The sequence below is a fragment of the Oncorhynchus nerka genome, linkage group LG17 (assembly GCF_034236695.1).
Source record: "Oncorhynchus nerka isolate Pitt River linkage group LG17, Oner_Uvic_2.0, whole genome shotgun sequence".
Lineage (NCBI taxonomy): Eukaryota > Metazoa > Chordata > Actinopteri > Salmoniformes > Salmonidae > Oncorhynchus > Oncorhynchus nerka.
In genome coordinates this window covers 22520685-22537225 of record NC_088412.1, presented here as the reverse complement: position 1 = coordinate 22537225, position 16541 = coordinate 22520685, and the positions used below count along the sequence as shown (strand labels likewise).

Sequence of the window (16541 nt, the reverse complement as noted above, 5' to 3'; positions counted from 1 at the left end):
TAACGCGCTCTGTTCTTCCTCAGGGTACTCCTCTAGCTCAGGGCTGATGAACGGAGGCTCTCATTCTGAGGACCAGGACAGTGCTGCCCCCTCCCCTCCCCCTCACGGTGCCCCTCCAACGGGACCAACACAAGGCCACAGCCCCCCTCTCAGCACCGGGGGGGTCCTACACTACGCTGACGGCCCCCCCAGAATCCTCCCTGAGGACTGGGCCGAGCGGCACGGTGAGTCTGACTCTGAGCCCCAGGACAGCGAGTCCAGACGCCGCATGTTCTTCTCTTCCTCCTCCTCTTCCTCATCTTCATCCTCTTCAGGGGGCCCAGTGACTCGCCTACACCTTGGCTCGGGCAGGCAGGGCAAACATCACCACGGCAACCACAACACCAATAACCACCACCACTCGCCGGGCTCCCAGCACACACACACCCACGGCCATGGATCACAAGAGGGGCGCAAGCGTGGGAGGAGAAAGCGCAGCTCCACGGGGGCTCAACCTGCCAGCGGCTCCCCAAAGAGGAGGTCCTTTCCTGGGCTCAGCTCCACCAGCCAACCCTCAGGATCCCCACTCAACATCAACTCCATGGTGAGTGAAGCCACATTCAAGTTGCTTCCCTGTCCTTCAGTATGTGGTCCATGGCTAAGTTGATTGCAGCGTGGTACTTGCTATAGGAGTTGTTTGATTCCTAAATATCTACTCTATACATATTTCAACAAGAGTTGTATGTTTGATTCCTAAATATCTACTCTATACATATTTCAACAAGAGTTGTATGTTTGATTCCCTAATGGTTTCTGTGTTTGTCGTGTCAGGTGAACAACATTAACCAGCCTCTGGAGATTGCTGCAATTTCTTCCCCGGAGCAGTCTGGTTGTAGCCCCTGTGGGCCAGACATGGACCAGCCTCCTGTACTGAAGAGAGAACGCCCTCTGGAGATCAACGGCTCAGGACACTACTCCTCTGCACCCAGCTCTGACGACGACTCTGGCTACCCTGCTGACAGCTCCAGCTCAAGGTATAGTAAATGGTGAAGCAGAAAAGCCACGTTGCTGCTTCTCTACACGAGTACATTTGAAGTTTTTATATTTTCTTTTAATTTGTCTTTTTTTTTTAGAATTGAAAGGAAGATTGCCACTATATCCTTGGAGAGCAGAGATGGAGCAGGCAGACCAGGGAACAGCGAGCGGGGTAAGGAACGTCCAAATGTGACCGCTGAAGCCTGCATAATAAACATGATATTATAGAGCTGACCGATATGGACAGAGTCATATCGTGATAAATATTAGTATTTTGCTCGATAACAATAAATTCTATGATAAAAATGTTTACTTTACAGGGCTCTTTTTCAGTCCCAATTAAGACAACTGAGATCGTAGCCTATGGTTTAAAAAGTAAGGTATTTCATCTCACATATCCAGGGAATGCATGATTAAATAGGGTCCAAAATTATCTGCATTATAATTTTGGGGTGCTCTTCAAAGAATTTGCTGACATCTTTGTGCATATTGGCCTTTAGGCTTTATTATTCACCACCTGAGGAAGTGGGAACTCAAAAGGTTTGACTCAAAATACAAGCTAGATTGCTAACTCAAAATATTATATTGTTGCTATATAGCCATGTAGGCTAATAGATTAATCTATCAGTAAATGTATGCTGTTTCATTAGCTGAAGTAAAATATCCCAGAAATGTTCCATACACACAAAGCTTATTTCTCAACTTTTGTGCACAAATTTGTTTATATCCCAGTTAGTGAGCATTTCTCCTTTGCCAAGATAATCCATCCACTTGACAGGTGGCATATGAAGAAACTGATTCAACAGCATGATCATTACACATGTGCACCTTGTGCTGGGCTCAATAAAAGGCTGCTAAAATGGGCAGTTTTGGCACAACACAATGGCACAGATGTCTCAAGATGTGAGGGAGAGTGCAATTGGCATGCTGACTGCTGGAATGTCCACGAGCTGTTGCCAGAGAATTCAAATATTATCTACCATAAACCGCCTCCAATGTCATTTTATAGAATTTGGCAGTAACTTCAACCAGCCTCAGACTACATGTAACCACACACCAGCCCAGGACTTCCACATCCGCTTTCTTCACCTGTAGGATAGTCTGAGACCAGCCACCCGGACAGCTGATAAAACTGGGTTTGCGCAACCAAGAATTTCTGCACAAACTGTCAGAAACCGTCTCTGGGAAGCTCATCCGCGTGCTCGTCGTCCTCACCGGGGTCTTGACCTGACTGCAGTTTGGCGTTGTAACTGACTTCAGTGGGCAAATGCTCACCTTCGATGGTCACTGGCACGCTGAAGAAATATTTTGATTTTCTTTTTTACCTTTTATTTAACTAGGCAAGCCAGTTAAGAACAAATTCTTATTTTCAATGACGGCCTAGGAACAGTGGGTTTAACTGCCTGTTCAGGGGCAGAACAACAGACCTGGTCAGCTTGGGGATTTGAACTTGCAACCTTCCGGTTACTAGTCCAACGCTCTAACCACTAGGCTACCCTGCAGCCCCAGGCTAGCTACCCTGGTTCTCTTAGCTGCTGCCAAGGTAGCAGCTACTCTTCCTGGGGTCTGGCTAAATTAAGGTAGTTATACCATTTTTAAAACATTACAATACATTCATAACAGATTCCACAACACACTAAGTGATTCCCGGTTTCAACTGTACTGGGCAGATGGCAGCAGTGTGTATGTGGGTGAGCAGTTTGTGGATGTCAACATTGTGAACAGTGCCCCTTGGTGGTGGGGTTATGGTATGGGCAGGCATAAACTACGGACAACGAACACACTTGCATTTTGCCGATAACAATTCGAATGCATAGAGATACGGTGACGAGATCCTGAGGCCCATTGTTGTGCCATTCATCCGCCGCCATCACCTCATGATCCAGCATGGGACTGAAAATGTCCCAGTTCTTCCATGGCCTCCATACTCACCAGACATGTAACCCATTGAGCATGTTGGAGATACTCTGGATTGATGTCCCGCCAATAACCAGCAACCTCCCACAGCCATTGAGGAGTGGGACAACATTCCACAGGCCACAATCAACAGCCTGATCAGCTCTATGGGAAGATGTGTCCAGCTGCATCATGCAAATGATGATCACACCAGACACTGACTGGTTTTCTGATCCACACCTCTATCTATCTATCTATCTATCTATCTATCTATCTATCTATCTATCTATCTATCTATCTATCTATGTATGTATGAACACTTAAACAACACAATGTAACTCCAAGTCAATCTGTGAAATCAAACTGTCCACTAAGGAAGCAACACCGATTGACAAATTTCACATGCTGTTGTGCAAATGGAATAGACAACAGGTGGAAATTATAGGAAATTAGCAAGACACCCTCAATAAAGGAGTGGTTCTGCAGGTGGTGACCACAGACCACTTCTCAGTTCCTATGCTTCCTGGCTGATGTTTTGGTCACTTTTGAATGCTGGCGGTGCTTTCACTCTAGTGGTAGCATGAGACTGAGTCTACAACCCACACAAGTGGCTCAGGTTGTGCAGCTCATCCAGGATGATACATCAATGCGAGCTGTGGCAAGACGGCTTGCTGTGTCTGTCAGCGTAGTGTCCAGAGCATGGAGGCGCTACCAGGAGACAGGCCAGTACATCAGGAGACGTGGAGGAGGCTGTAGGAGGGCAACAACCCAGCAGGAGGACCGCTACCTCCGCATTTGTGCAAGGAGGAGCAGGAGGAGCACTGCCAGAGCCCTGCAAAATGACTTCCAGCAGGCCACAAATGTGCATGTGTCTGCTCAAACGGTCAGAAACAGACTCCATGAGGGTGGTATGAGGGCCCGACATCCACAGGTGGGGGTTGTGCTTACAGCCCAACACCGTGCAGGACGTTTGGCATTTGCCAGAGAACACCAAGATTGGCAAATTCGCCACTGGCGCCCTGTGCTCTTCACAGATGAAAGCAGGTTCACACTGAGCACATATGACAGACGTGACAGAGTCTGGAGACGCCGTGGAGAACGTTCTGCTGCCTGCAACATCCTCCAGCATGACCGGTTTGGCTGTGGGGTGGCATTTCTTAGGGGGTCCGCACAGCCCTCCATGTGCTCGCCAGAGGTAACCTGACTGCCATTAGGTACCGAGATGAGATCCTCAGACCCCTTGTGAGACCATATGCTGGTGCGGTTTGCCCTGGGTTCCTCCTAATGCAAAACAATGCTAGACCTCATGTGGCTGGAGTGTGTCAGCAGTTCCTGCAAGAGGAAGGCATTGATGCTATGGACTTGCCCGCCCGTTCCCCAGACCTGAATCCAATTGAGCACATCTGGGACATCATGTCTCGCTCCATCCACCAACAGTTGCACCACAGACTGTCCAGGAGTTGGCGGATGCTTTAGTCCAGGTCTGGGAGGAGATCCCTCAGGAGACCATCCGCCACCTCATCAGGAGCATGCCCAGGCGTTGTAGGGAGGTCATACAGGCACGTGGAGGCCACACACACTACTGAACCTCCTTTTGACTTGTTTTAAGGACATTACATCAAAGTTGGATCAGCCTGTAGTGTGGTTTTCCACTTTAATTTTGAGTGTGACTCCAAATCCAGACCTCCATGGGTTGATAAATTTGATTTCCATTGATCATTTTTGTGTGATTTTGTTGTCAGCACATTCAACTATGTAAAGAAAAAAGTATTTAATAAGAATATTTTATTCATTCAGATCTAGGATGTTATTTTAGTGTTCCCTTTATTTTTCTGAGCAGTGTATGTAACTATATATATTTGTTCGTCACAGATACCTACATTTTTATTTATATATATCTGTATTCCCAGTCATGTGAAATCTGTAGTTTGGGACCTGATTTAATTTATTTCCATTGACAGATTTTCTTGTGACCTTTAACTCAGTAAAATCTTTGAAAACAAAACCTAACATTTTCAGTGTAGAACAAAAGTAGTTGGTTAAACTGTATTCCCCCACAATTGCATTTTTAGCAACAGTCATCCTTGTGCTTCTCAAAAGGCATCTCTTTGTGCTGTCAGTGAGTGGTTTGCTCACACAGCAGGCGATAGTGAAACGGGGACAGGCAGATACTGTCATAGCAGGAATCAACAATGCATAGGCTATTACTGTTGACCAAATAATGGTTTTAGAACAATCTACAGGAACGTTGTGTAGAAAAAATTACTGGCGTACATAAACTGCTTCGGAAAGAGGAAGGCTGTGTCGGTAACTTCAGTTTATCGTTCCAGCGCTGTCACTTGTCCAATGTCTACTGTACTTTGTCTTTTTGCTTTTCCCCCCACTTTACTTTTTCTCTCTATTGGGTCAACAGGAAGGAAATCGGGAGGCAGCAGCGGGAACAGCACCGGCAGTGAAGTCTCCTCTTCATCCTCATCTTCCAACAGCAAGTGGAAGTCTACCTTCTCCCCCATCTCAGACACCAAGCAGCCCCCAGGCGAGCTGAGGCAGGGGGGCTCCCCCTTCGGTATGGGGAGAGAGCCACTGGGCCTAGGCACCGACTCAGACTCTGATCACAAACCGCAGCAGAGGAGGGGGGGGGAAGGGGGTGGGGGCGAGTCCTCAGCATCTCCGTACATTCCCCCTAGCCCCTTCCTCAGCCAGGAGGCTGGTGGCCGGCCAGGGGCAGGCCCCCAGGGAGGAAGCAGCTCTGAGAGGCAGGCTATGCCCAAACAGAAGCCCAGGGGGGAGTGGGAGCTGAAGACATCCAGCAGCCTAGGAAACAGCCAAAACCTCTTCATCTCTGCGGCTGCCAGCGGTGGTATCCTGAGTGGGAAGGTGGGGGGAAGCCCAGTAGCTGTGTCATCAGCCTCAGGGGCTTCTGTGGGACAGTACCTGGGGGCCCAGTTCCCCCTCGGGGGGGCCTCTGTCCTTCAGTCCCTGTTTGGGGCCCAGACGCCCAGCACCTCGGTGAGCGGGGCCTCTCGCCTGGTCAACGGACACTCTTCCCTGGGGAGCTTCTCCAGCGCTGGGCTGGCAGGCGGAGCAGCTGGAGGTGAGGCCCACTGACATATTCTAATCGGTTACCTTTCCTTCAGCAGCACTGTTAACTATGGGTTTGGATAGAGGATTTAGCATTTATTAGGATTCCCATTAGCTGTTGCTGAAGCAGGAGCTACTCTTTCTGTGAGATCAGTCCTTAGATAGGGTTGCTGTGTTAGACAGCTCCAGAGGGAATCAATGGAGAGGCCCGAAGTTGGACACAGGTAAGTGTGGGAGCCCTGTGCTGCTGCCTGTCTCAATGCCCTTGCTGCTTTGCTTTGCCATGGACTGGCTGTACAGAAGCTGAGTTAGACACCCTTGGGAAATGCCTAATACTTCAATGAGAGTACAGATCCTTAAGATGACAAAATTGGTTCATGAAGTCATGGCCACGGACATGGGAAATGTCCTTTTAATATAATAAAGACATATTGCATCTGTGATTATCTGTGTTGGTAAGATATAGATATCTCAAGCATTGAAAATTGAATCAAAGAAACCTAATCAACATGGCCATTTTCTATGGGTGTTTGTGTCACTTGCTTGTCTTCTGTGTAATTTATAGACATTTCACTATGATTTGCCACATTGCTGTTTTATTAGAACACCACAATACATTTAAAGCAGAGGAATGGCCATTGAGCTATGTTGTAATACTTGAATGAGTTGATGTGTCAAAGTGAAATGTCTGTCTGCTTTCTGTGTGCTTGTCTGTATGACTTGCTTGGCGCTATGCAAATCCTGGCTCAGCCCCTCTGTCTCTCTGTCCTCCCCCCATCTCTCTGTCCTCCCCCATCTCTCTGTCCTCCCCCCATCTCTCTCTCTTGCTGTTTAATCCGCAGGTATTTTTCACCACGTGGTGCCCTCAGTGTCGTCCCATCAGTTTGGGGCTGTGCTGCCAGCCACAGGAGGCCTCAGCTCTCTGCTCAGTCTCTCCTCCTCCCAGCAGCATCAGCACATTGCCCCTCACTCATGCTCCTCCTTCCTGGCCTCTGTGTCCTCCACCATCCCCCTGCCCCTCTCACAGGCCCAGCACAGCCGCACCCAGACAGTACTGCACACTCCTCTGCCCCCCATGCGCTCTCTTCCACCTCCCCCGCCTCTACTTAATGTCTCCTACTCTTCCTCTGTCCCCTTTTCCTCTGAGCCCACTCCCTCGTCTCGCTCTGAGTCCTTCCTCTCCTCACGACTAGTTGCCTCTTCCCTCCAGCATCAGAGGGCACAGTCCTCCTCAATCTCTCTCTCTGGCTCCTCTGCTGCTGCTTCTGCCCACCTTCCTCCTTCCTCTCGTAACTTCACAGCACACCACCCCCCTCCAACCCCGGCCAGTATATCAGGAGGTGGGGGCATCATGTGGAGGACTCTGGGCTTGCCTGCTTCCTACATGTCGTCCTCTCAGCACACCGGTTCCCGGCCTAGGTAGGGTGGGGGTGGGGGGGGGAGTAGGTCAGTCAGAGTGATAAGGAGGAGAGATCTGGTTGTCCCTGTTCTCCCCAAGCTGCTATTCAGTCCCAACAAGGTAAGTTAGACTCCTCCTCTAGGTTTGTGAATAGATTATTAGCTCTATGATAAATCCGTTCTTCATGAGCCGTCTCATGTCTGCCATGTCCTATCCTGTTATGTGTCCTTGGTCACGGCAGAATTTTGTCTTGTTTTCTGAACCTGGCTCTTTCCTCTCCCTGGCAGGTAACTGAAGAATATCTACCTCAACCCAACGTAACCTATGCAAATGGCCAGGTGTGGACCACGGTACTCTCACTGGTGCTCCTAAGCCTGTTAAATTGCCACACACTCTGACATTGACACACACAGCATGGCATCCTGAGCGGAGTTGATCGGTCACAGGGGTTTTTGTGTCGTGGGTTGAGGCTGACCGTAATCCGTGAGTTGTGTACCTCCCATCCTGAATGAATTGGTATGCTGCCTGCTCTGAACATTAACGTTATAGAGACACAGGACATGCACTGTTTCCATGGCAGTAAGTTGTACAGGTACATCACTGTCACCATGTAACCTGGTGCTACTAAGTATGAAATATAGATAACTATATTGAGCTTTAAGACTCAACTCAGACATTTGATGACAGAAGAAAGCACAGTTAGCAGTGTAGTTGTCCATGTTATATTACTAAAGACAGACTGTATATGGCGGGAGACTCCTGTTGTACCTTCATCCCAGTATCATCATTGTTCTGTCATTATCTGACCACCAGGGTGTTTTCTTTGTCCCCCCCCACACACACACACAAATAATTTGTTTACACAGGACGACCAATTCTGATATTTTTTCCAGTAATTGGTTGTTTGACCGATCAGCTCTGAAAAATATCTGTGATTGGTCAAATAACCAATTAGTGCAAAAAATATATATATAATTGTCTGCCTGTGTAAACGCATCTATATAGTGGGGCAAAAAAGTATTTAGTCAGCCACCAATTGCAGGTTCTCTCACTTAAAAATATGAAAGAGGCCTGTAATTTTCATCATAGGTACACTTACACTATGACAGACATAATGAGGAAAAAAATTCAGAAAATCACATTGTAGGATTTTTAATGAATTTATTTGCAAATTATGGTAGAAAATAAGCATTTGGTCACCTACAAACAAGATTTCTGGCTCTCACAGACCTGTAACTTTTTCTTTAAGAGGCTCCTCTGTCCTCTACTCGTTAACTGTATTAATGGCACCTGTTTGAACTTGTTATCAGTATAAAAGTCACCTGTCCACAACCTCAAACAGTCACACTCCAAACTCCACTATGGCCAAGACCAAAGAGCGGACAAAGGACACCAGAAACAAAATTGTAGACCTGCACCAGGCTGGGAAGACTGAATCTACAATTTGGGGTTATTGCAGCTTGGTTTGAAGAAATCAATTGTGGGAGCGATTATTAGGAAATGGAAGACATACAAGACCACTGATAATCTCCCTCGATCTGGGGCTCCACGCAAGATCTCACTCCGTGGGGTCAAAATGATCACAAGAACGGTGAGCAAAAATCCCAGAACCACACGGGGAGACCTAGTGAATGACCTGCAGAGAGCTGGGGCCAAAGTAACAAAGCCTACCATCAGTAACACACTACGACGCCAGGGACTCAAATCCTGCAGTGCCAGACGTGTCCCCCTGTTTAAGCCAGTACATGTCCAGGCCTGTCTGAAGTTTGCTAGAGAGCATTTGGATGATCCAGAAGAAGATTGGGAGAATGGTCATATGGTTAGATGAAACCAAAATATAACTTTTTGGTAAAAACTTGTTGTGTTTGGAGGACAAAGAATGCTGAGTTGCATCCAAAGAACAACATACCTACTGTGAAGCATGGGGGTGGAAACATCATGCTTTGAGGCTGTTTTTCTGACGACTGATCCGTGTAAAGGAAAGAATGAATGGGGCCATGTATTGTGAGATTTTGAGTGAAAACCTCCTTCCATCAGCAAGGGCATTGAAGATGAAACGTGGCTGGGTCTTTCAGCATGACAATGATCCCAAACACACCGCCCGGGCAACAAAGGAGTGGCTTCATAAGAAGCATTTCAAGGTCCTGGAGTGGCCCAGCCACGAAGCATTTCAAAAAATATATTTATTTTTAATTTGACCCCTTTTTCTCCCCCAATTTCGTGGTATCCAATTGTTTAGTAGCTACTATCTTGTCTCATCGCTACAACTCCCGTACGGGCTCGGGAGAGACCGGTTGAAAGTCATGCGTCCTCCGATACACAACCCAACCAAGCCGCACTGCTTCTTAACACAGCGCCATCCAACCCGGAAGCCAACCGCACCAATGTGTCGGAGGAAACGCCGTGCACCTGGCAACCTTGGTTAGCGCGCACTGCGCCCGGCCCGCCACTGGAGTCGCTGATGTTCGATGAGACAAGGATTTCCCTACCAGCCAAACCCTCCCTAAACCGGGCGACGCTAGGCCAATTGTGTGTCGCCCCACGGACCTCCCAGTTACGACCGAGCCTGGGCGCGAACCCAGAGTCTCTGGTGGCACAGCTGGCGCTGCAGTACAGTAACAACTGCGCCACCCGGGAGGCAGTAAGAAGCATTTCAAGGTCCTGGAGTGGCCTAGCCAGTCTCCAGATCTCAACCCCATAGAAAATCTTTGGAGGGAGTTGAAAGTCCGTGTTGCCCAGCAACAGCCTCAAAACATCACTGCTCTAGAGGAGATCTGCATGGAGGAATGGGCCAAAATACCAGCAACAGTGTGTGAAAACCTTGTGAAGACTTACAGAAAACGTTTGACCTCTGTCATTGCCAACAGAGGGTATATAACAAAGTATTGAGAAACTTTTGTCATTGACCAAATACTTATTTTCCACCATCATTAGCAAATAAATTCATTAAAAATCCTACAATGAGATTTTCTTGATTTTTCTTTTTTCCCTCATTTTGTCTGTCATAGTTGAAGTGTACCTATGATGAAAATGACAGGCCTCATATTTTTAAGTGGGAGAACTTGCACAATTGGTGGCTGACTAAATACTTTTTTGCCCCACTGTGTGTGTGTGTAATATATATATATTAATTACACACAGTCTAGACCAGTTTAACCCGACTCTGTACAGGACTAGGGACCATGCAGCTGTGACTGCATCTCTGTCGCTCTGCTAGCTAACCTTTAACCCTGATAATTTCTTCAGTGAATTAAATATGATTTGACCACATTAGCTTTTGGATACAGTATGAAATGAGAAGCTGTTGGTTCAAACACACTGGATAACATATTTGTGTTCCCTCACTGTGGCAACATCCCTGGTGCAGGGACAGCACAAAAAAAAAGTTATTGGTGTGATCATTTATGTTAATAACGACAGTTTCTGGAAATGTAATAGTAAGCCTCTTAGGGTCTTCTCATTCATTTGAATGCTGTGTCAAAATGTATAGAAGTGAACAGCAGAAAGACTTGAGGATGTAATGGGGAAACAGGATTCAATTACTGAGACGGTCAGTTGATAATCACTACTTATAGAGCCAGCTAGGGAGTAGGGACCTGCAACGTAATGTGCATTCTTCACAAGTAGGAATTTCAACTACTCTAACTTAAGCTTCTTGGTTTTGTTTTTATAGCCCTGCTGAAAACACTGATAGGATGAAAAATGCAGGTGTAATTTTGGGACTTTTAATACGGTCCGTGTTGTATTCAGGCAAGTCTCTGGAACCCTCTCAAGGAGTTCACAGGGGATGGGTAAAACATTTTTTTACGCGTCACCTTTTGTCCACTGAAGGCTGTAGTGGTACTTTCTGCAGCCTGTCCAACCTGCACACACTGGTATACGAACATCCTCACCCACACACTGGTATACGAACATCCTCACCCACACACTGGTATACGAACATCCTCACCCACACACTGGTAAACGAACATCCTCACCCACACACTGGTAAACGAACATCCTCACCCACACACTGGTAAACGAACATCCTCACCCACACACTGGTATACGAACATCCTCACCCACACACTGGTATACGAACATCCTCACCCACACACTGGTATACGAACATCCTCACCCACACACTGGTATACGAACATCCTCACCCACACACTGGTATACGAACATCCTCACCCACACACTGGTAAATGCATGAATAACAACAAACTACTGGGCAATTTTCACTTGATTTATTTCATTTTTGTAAACAACATTGTACTGTGAATGGGAGACATTCTGACTGTTTTTAATTGTGTATAATTTTGATTATTTATGCTGTCATGTTTTTTGTTTATTTTGTTCTCCTGAAATGTGTAACAGTGTAGAATGCATTAGGTATAAGTGTGTACTTAACGTAGTCTGAAAACATTGGTGCTACAATCTGTATAACTCTGGACTGTGCCTCATTTTATTTATACAATATTAAGAACATCAATAACTGTCGATACTTGGTGCTTCTTGTACACAGGGACATTTTAAATGCCATTTTCTGGCATTCTTTCTCGTATTTAAAGTGTAGTTATCAGATTTTTGAATTGTTGTACTAGTGTACAACTGCAGACGATTTGGCTCAGAGTTAAGGCAATAGGTAACGCCCTCATTAGATGTTTTCACACAGTATTTTTGGCATACTGCGAAACACCCTTTTGCTTTCAGAAACTTGCCACTTGTTCAGGACTATTTGTAAATGTTTTTCTTGTATTCTTATTTTTAACTTAAGTTTTAAGGGTGTGTTGCTGAATATGAAACGCCTAGATTGCTTTGGGGTATTATTCAATTATTTTGGGGGGGGGGCTGACATGTGGCCAACTTCTACAACCTGTCAAACAGGTTGGGCCAGGACCCAAGGGAGACAGAGGTGCAGAGTTGTTAAGCCAGTGCTTTAATAGTGAGAAACACCATGACTATTCAGTGTCAATGAGGGCTCCTCTGAGATGTACTGTACCAGTTAAAAGTTTGGACACTTTTTTTTGGTTACTACATTCCATATGTTGTTTCATAGTTTGATCTATTCACTATTCTACAATGTAGAAAATGTTAAAAATAAAAACCCATGAATGAGTAGGTGTCTAAACTTTTGACTGATACTGTATATATTTATCTAGAGAAACTCGACTCGACGCTTGTGCTATGTGCTTAACACATGCAGACAGAGATTTTGTGCTGAAAATAGACTGTCTGGATTGTATCAGATTTACTTTATGCTTTTTAAAGAAAAACGTATACTGGTGCTCTTTCAACCACACAAACTGATTTCAGAAAATGTTCTGGGTACATCCAAAAACCAAATGTCATCTCATTTCTACTGCCTGGGATATGTCTTAAAACCGCCTCCTTCCCATAGCGTGAGCATATTACATCTGTTTGTAATTACATGTTAATTGTTCCAATATAACTGGTAGTAGAATAACTAGTAGGTATTATGTGAGTTTGTAACAATCAGGCTTCCTTTAGATCTGATTGCCAAATGAGTCTTTATTAATTGAGGACGTGAAGCAGCAGGACATTAATTTCTCTTCATTGTTATGTTTGTTTCACCTATACCCTCAAAGAAAAATGACTCATCAAAGCATTAGTCACAATGTGGTCCGGTAAACGAGTGCTTTGTAACCAGGAATGTTTATCAACCCTTCTGTTCAAGTGAAGTGAGGACAATGATTTGTTTGTGTCAGACATGAGCAAAAAAGCCAATTCCATTGTTAACAGCGCTGACAGGTCTTTTTTGTAATGATTGTTTTCATTTTGTTTCTTGGTGTTTGATTTCATCACAGTTTATCAATTACGCTTTTATGACAAGATTCAGATCAAGTTTTAATACTCTTAAACAGACAGTGCGGTGCTCTCCTACACTTAAAATGAGGGAAAATGCAGCTATTGATTAATACACTTCTCCTGTTGTGCTAGAGGGGGAAGGTTTAAACTTCAACACAGGCTCTCGTTTACTTTTTAATCTGTATATATATATCTATATACACTTCCTAGTTGGCTGGAGTGGCAATGTGTGTGGGAGTGAGAATAGTATTGGGTAGTGAATATTGTTCAGGTTTTAACAAACTTTTACAACATGCCCCATTTCTAATATGTCCACTGAAGAACTACGCCTATGATCTCTCTGGCAAATGTGGATGATATATATTGAAGTCATATAGTGCTCTATACATTTTCTCAATTCATAACTTTACAGTTAAGACTTTTCCACATACCAAGACTGAATCCTGCCAAGTCTCTCTCAGGAACTTATCAGATATCTTGAAATGCTATAACACTTTGAATACTGTATGTCCCACTTATCTTAAAACTGGGACTTATGTTTCTCCCTTTCTCAGGACCAGGGACCACATTTATATTTTGATGTAACTTAAATTGATATTGGTGCTATGAGTTGACAAACTGCCTTAGATGCATGTTTGTCGTCTCAATTTCTCACTGTCACACACATCCAGCCACGCCAGCAAAAGACTGCAGGTTTGTTCGACTAGTCTGAAGATGTCGTGGAAAAGCCTCATCTCTTCCTACTCTCTCACACGTCTCAATCCCTCTCCTCTTTCTCAAAATGAAATGTCCTTTGACCATCAGTGTTGTGATCCTTACATAGGAGAACGCTGTGTGGTTGAAGGAATTAATTTAACTAACTCAGTAAAGCCAGGGCAGGTTTGAGGTGCAATAGGCAAACCTACTTTCCAAAACACCCCTGGGTTGTCATGGAAACTCTTGGTGTTGGTGCTTTTATCTTAAATATGATTAATGACAAATTGAAATTTGTTTAGCTTTTTATGATTAATAAAATGTTTTCTTATGAAGTGTTTCATTTGCGTCTCTTGCTTATTGGTGATATTATGCATATTAAAAAGGTGCTCTTTATGCTTTTTATTCAAGATTTTTAGGCTTTAAAGTGAAGGAGCCCGACAATGACGCTATGTAGGTGTGGAATAAGTTCATAATTTTTCTACTACTATTAGAGTAGTATGTTCTGTACAAAGCTAGGCTTATCGGTTTACCCAAAAATGGACAAGTGTTTTGAGAAATTACTCTTCAGTTCTGTCTGTCTAGTGGGGAATGCACATTTCAGAAAGAAATGTCCACAATTGGGGAAATAATGGACTTGTTACAATTTCCTGTAGGCCTAGTAAATAAAAGCAACAATTGATGTCATGTTCTGGGATTACTCTGAAGTACACATGGTTAAATAGTGTTTTGCATTATTACATCTGTTTTCAAGCTGTTAAATTATCATTCTTGTAATTTTGTTTGTGGATTTGTGAATCCCTGCAGGAATTTGTAAATTAACCTTGGTTTTATCACTTGGCATGGTTGACCACTAAGCAGGACAGCCACAACTCAATGACCTTGGCCGTCTGCAAAAGAAGGCTGCAGCTGTGGAATTTGTCCAGGAGGCCCTTCTCAACCCCAGAGGTCTCAACAGCAGCATCTCATGGTCTGGCCATCAGATCCTTTAATCGGTCAGACGTAAAGGGCGCTCCTATTTAGCACACACACTTGTAATCTATCTAGCATGTAGCACATCCATACTCCATCCCACTGTCCTTAGAATAACTGCTGAGAGGACTTTTGAATGCAAATGTGTCTAATCTGTCATCCAATTCGTCACCTTTAAAAAGCAGCCACTTGTGAGGCAATTCAATGAACATTCCAATATCTGTTTGTGCATTGGAAGAAAAAACATTATGTAGAAAAGGCAGGAGATTGAAACGATAGGATAGTGTTTAGAGTCGGCCAGTTGTCCATGAAAGGCCTTTAGAAATGTGATTACATTAATGTTTTTCTGTCTCCAAGCGTCCTTTGTTTCGGTGTTTGTCAGTCCCCAGTCTATCCTCACCCACAGGGAGGCCAGGTGTCCATCTGCGACACACACAACGCTCCGTAGTCTTGTGCTTCCTTTCCATAGCTTTCTCAGCCCACCATAGTATTCACAGCTTTGGGTGGCAGGTAGCCTATCGGTTAGTGTTGGGCCAGGAACCGAAAGATTGCTTTTTCGAAGACCTGAGCCAACAAGGGGAAAAATCTGTCAGTATGCCCTTGAGCAAGGCACTTAACCCTAATTTTCCCCAGGGTGGCTGTACTAGTATGGCTGACCATGTAAAACAACCCATTTCACTGCACTTATCCAGGTGTCTGACAGAACATTTATTTTAGCATACTGTTCCTCTACATGTTGAGGAAACAATGTTTTCCCCCATCTTTCAATGGACACATCACATGGTATTGAGGCAGTGTACTACACAAAACCATTCTCCCTTGCTGACCTGAACCAAACCAAGTGTTAGATCCAGACATGACGGGCTGCCATGAGGCTGTGGTGCGCATTCTGCCTGATACTGATGCTGTCCAGTGTGGGGACACTCCATATTTTGGAAGTACACCAGCTCATGTAGAGGTAGTTGAGGATATGCTTTCAGCAATTTGTGAAGTTTAGGTCCAGGAAAGCGATCTGAGACAGGATTTGACTTGGGGTTGGAGTTTGGAGCACCAGCTGTGTGAGCAATCTAGCTGAAGACGCCATCAAAGAGAAACATGGGTTACATGTTTGGCACCCAACCAGTTATGGATCTGATTCTGAATGAAATGGGAAACTCTGCCTCCCTTCCAAGATCAAGTTCATACTGCTCCTTGCCTTTAGAAAACCTAGAACAGCAGCCTTAAGCGCCATCACTTTCACCAGTCAATCTACAGCCTTACAAACAGGTTAGAACTCATTACCTACTCATTTACAACATTACTGAACTTCTTGTCTTTCACATTTTAGAAGTCTCTTGTCTTACCATAGACCATTTCAAGACTGGTGTAATGCTGTTGGTATCGGACTCCCACTTTTCCCCATTTCAGACTATGTATTTTAAGGGAACACAGTTCCTCATCCTAACAGGAAAGCTATCAGAGGGCAAAAGTCACCTGAAATGGCGAATCAATGTTGACCCAAAAACACCAGATACAGGTAAGAAGAACACTTCATCTTGTTCGGCTTATCGTTTTCCAAGTTACATGCTGATGGAAGGAAAGCATATTATAAAGCTTATTTACCCTTCTCAGGGCAAAAGTTGTCTGAACTACAAGGTATAATTGGTGAAGGAGCAAGAAGTGATGTCAGTGTCAT

General features: G+C 44.9%; 1 protein-coding gene across 4 annotated transcripts in view; it reads left to right on the top strand.

Moving 5' to 3' along the window:
- Nucleotides 1-14229, top strand: part of LOC115144895 (histone-lysine N-methyltransferase, H3 lysine-79 specific-like) — a 41915-nt gene extending 27686 nt beyond the window's left edge. For 2 of the 4 annotated variants that reach the window (XM_029686010.2, XM_029686009.2), the window contains exons 24-29: nt 24-583; nt 811-1013; nt 1113-1186; nt 5324-6004; nt 6834-7510; nt 7678-14229. In XM_029686010.2, coding sequence (XP_029541870.1) covers nt 24-583; nt 811-1013; nt 1113-1186; nt 5324-6004; nt 6834-7414 — 2099 coding nt within the window. In that variant the 3' untranslated portion in view covers nt 7415-7510; nt 7678-14229. The remainder of the gene's footprint in view (nt 1-23; nt 584-810; nt 1014-1112; nt 1187-5323; nt 6005-6833; nt 7511-7677) is intronic. The other 2 variants (XM_029686011.2, XM_029686012.2) reach the window with 2 other exon arrangements.
- Nucleotides 14230-16541: the final 2312 nt, after the last annotated feature.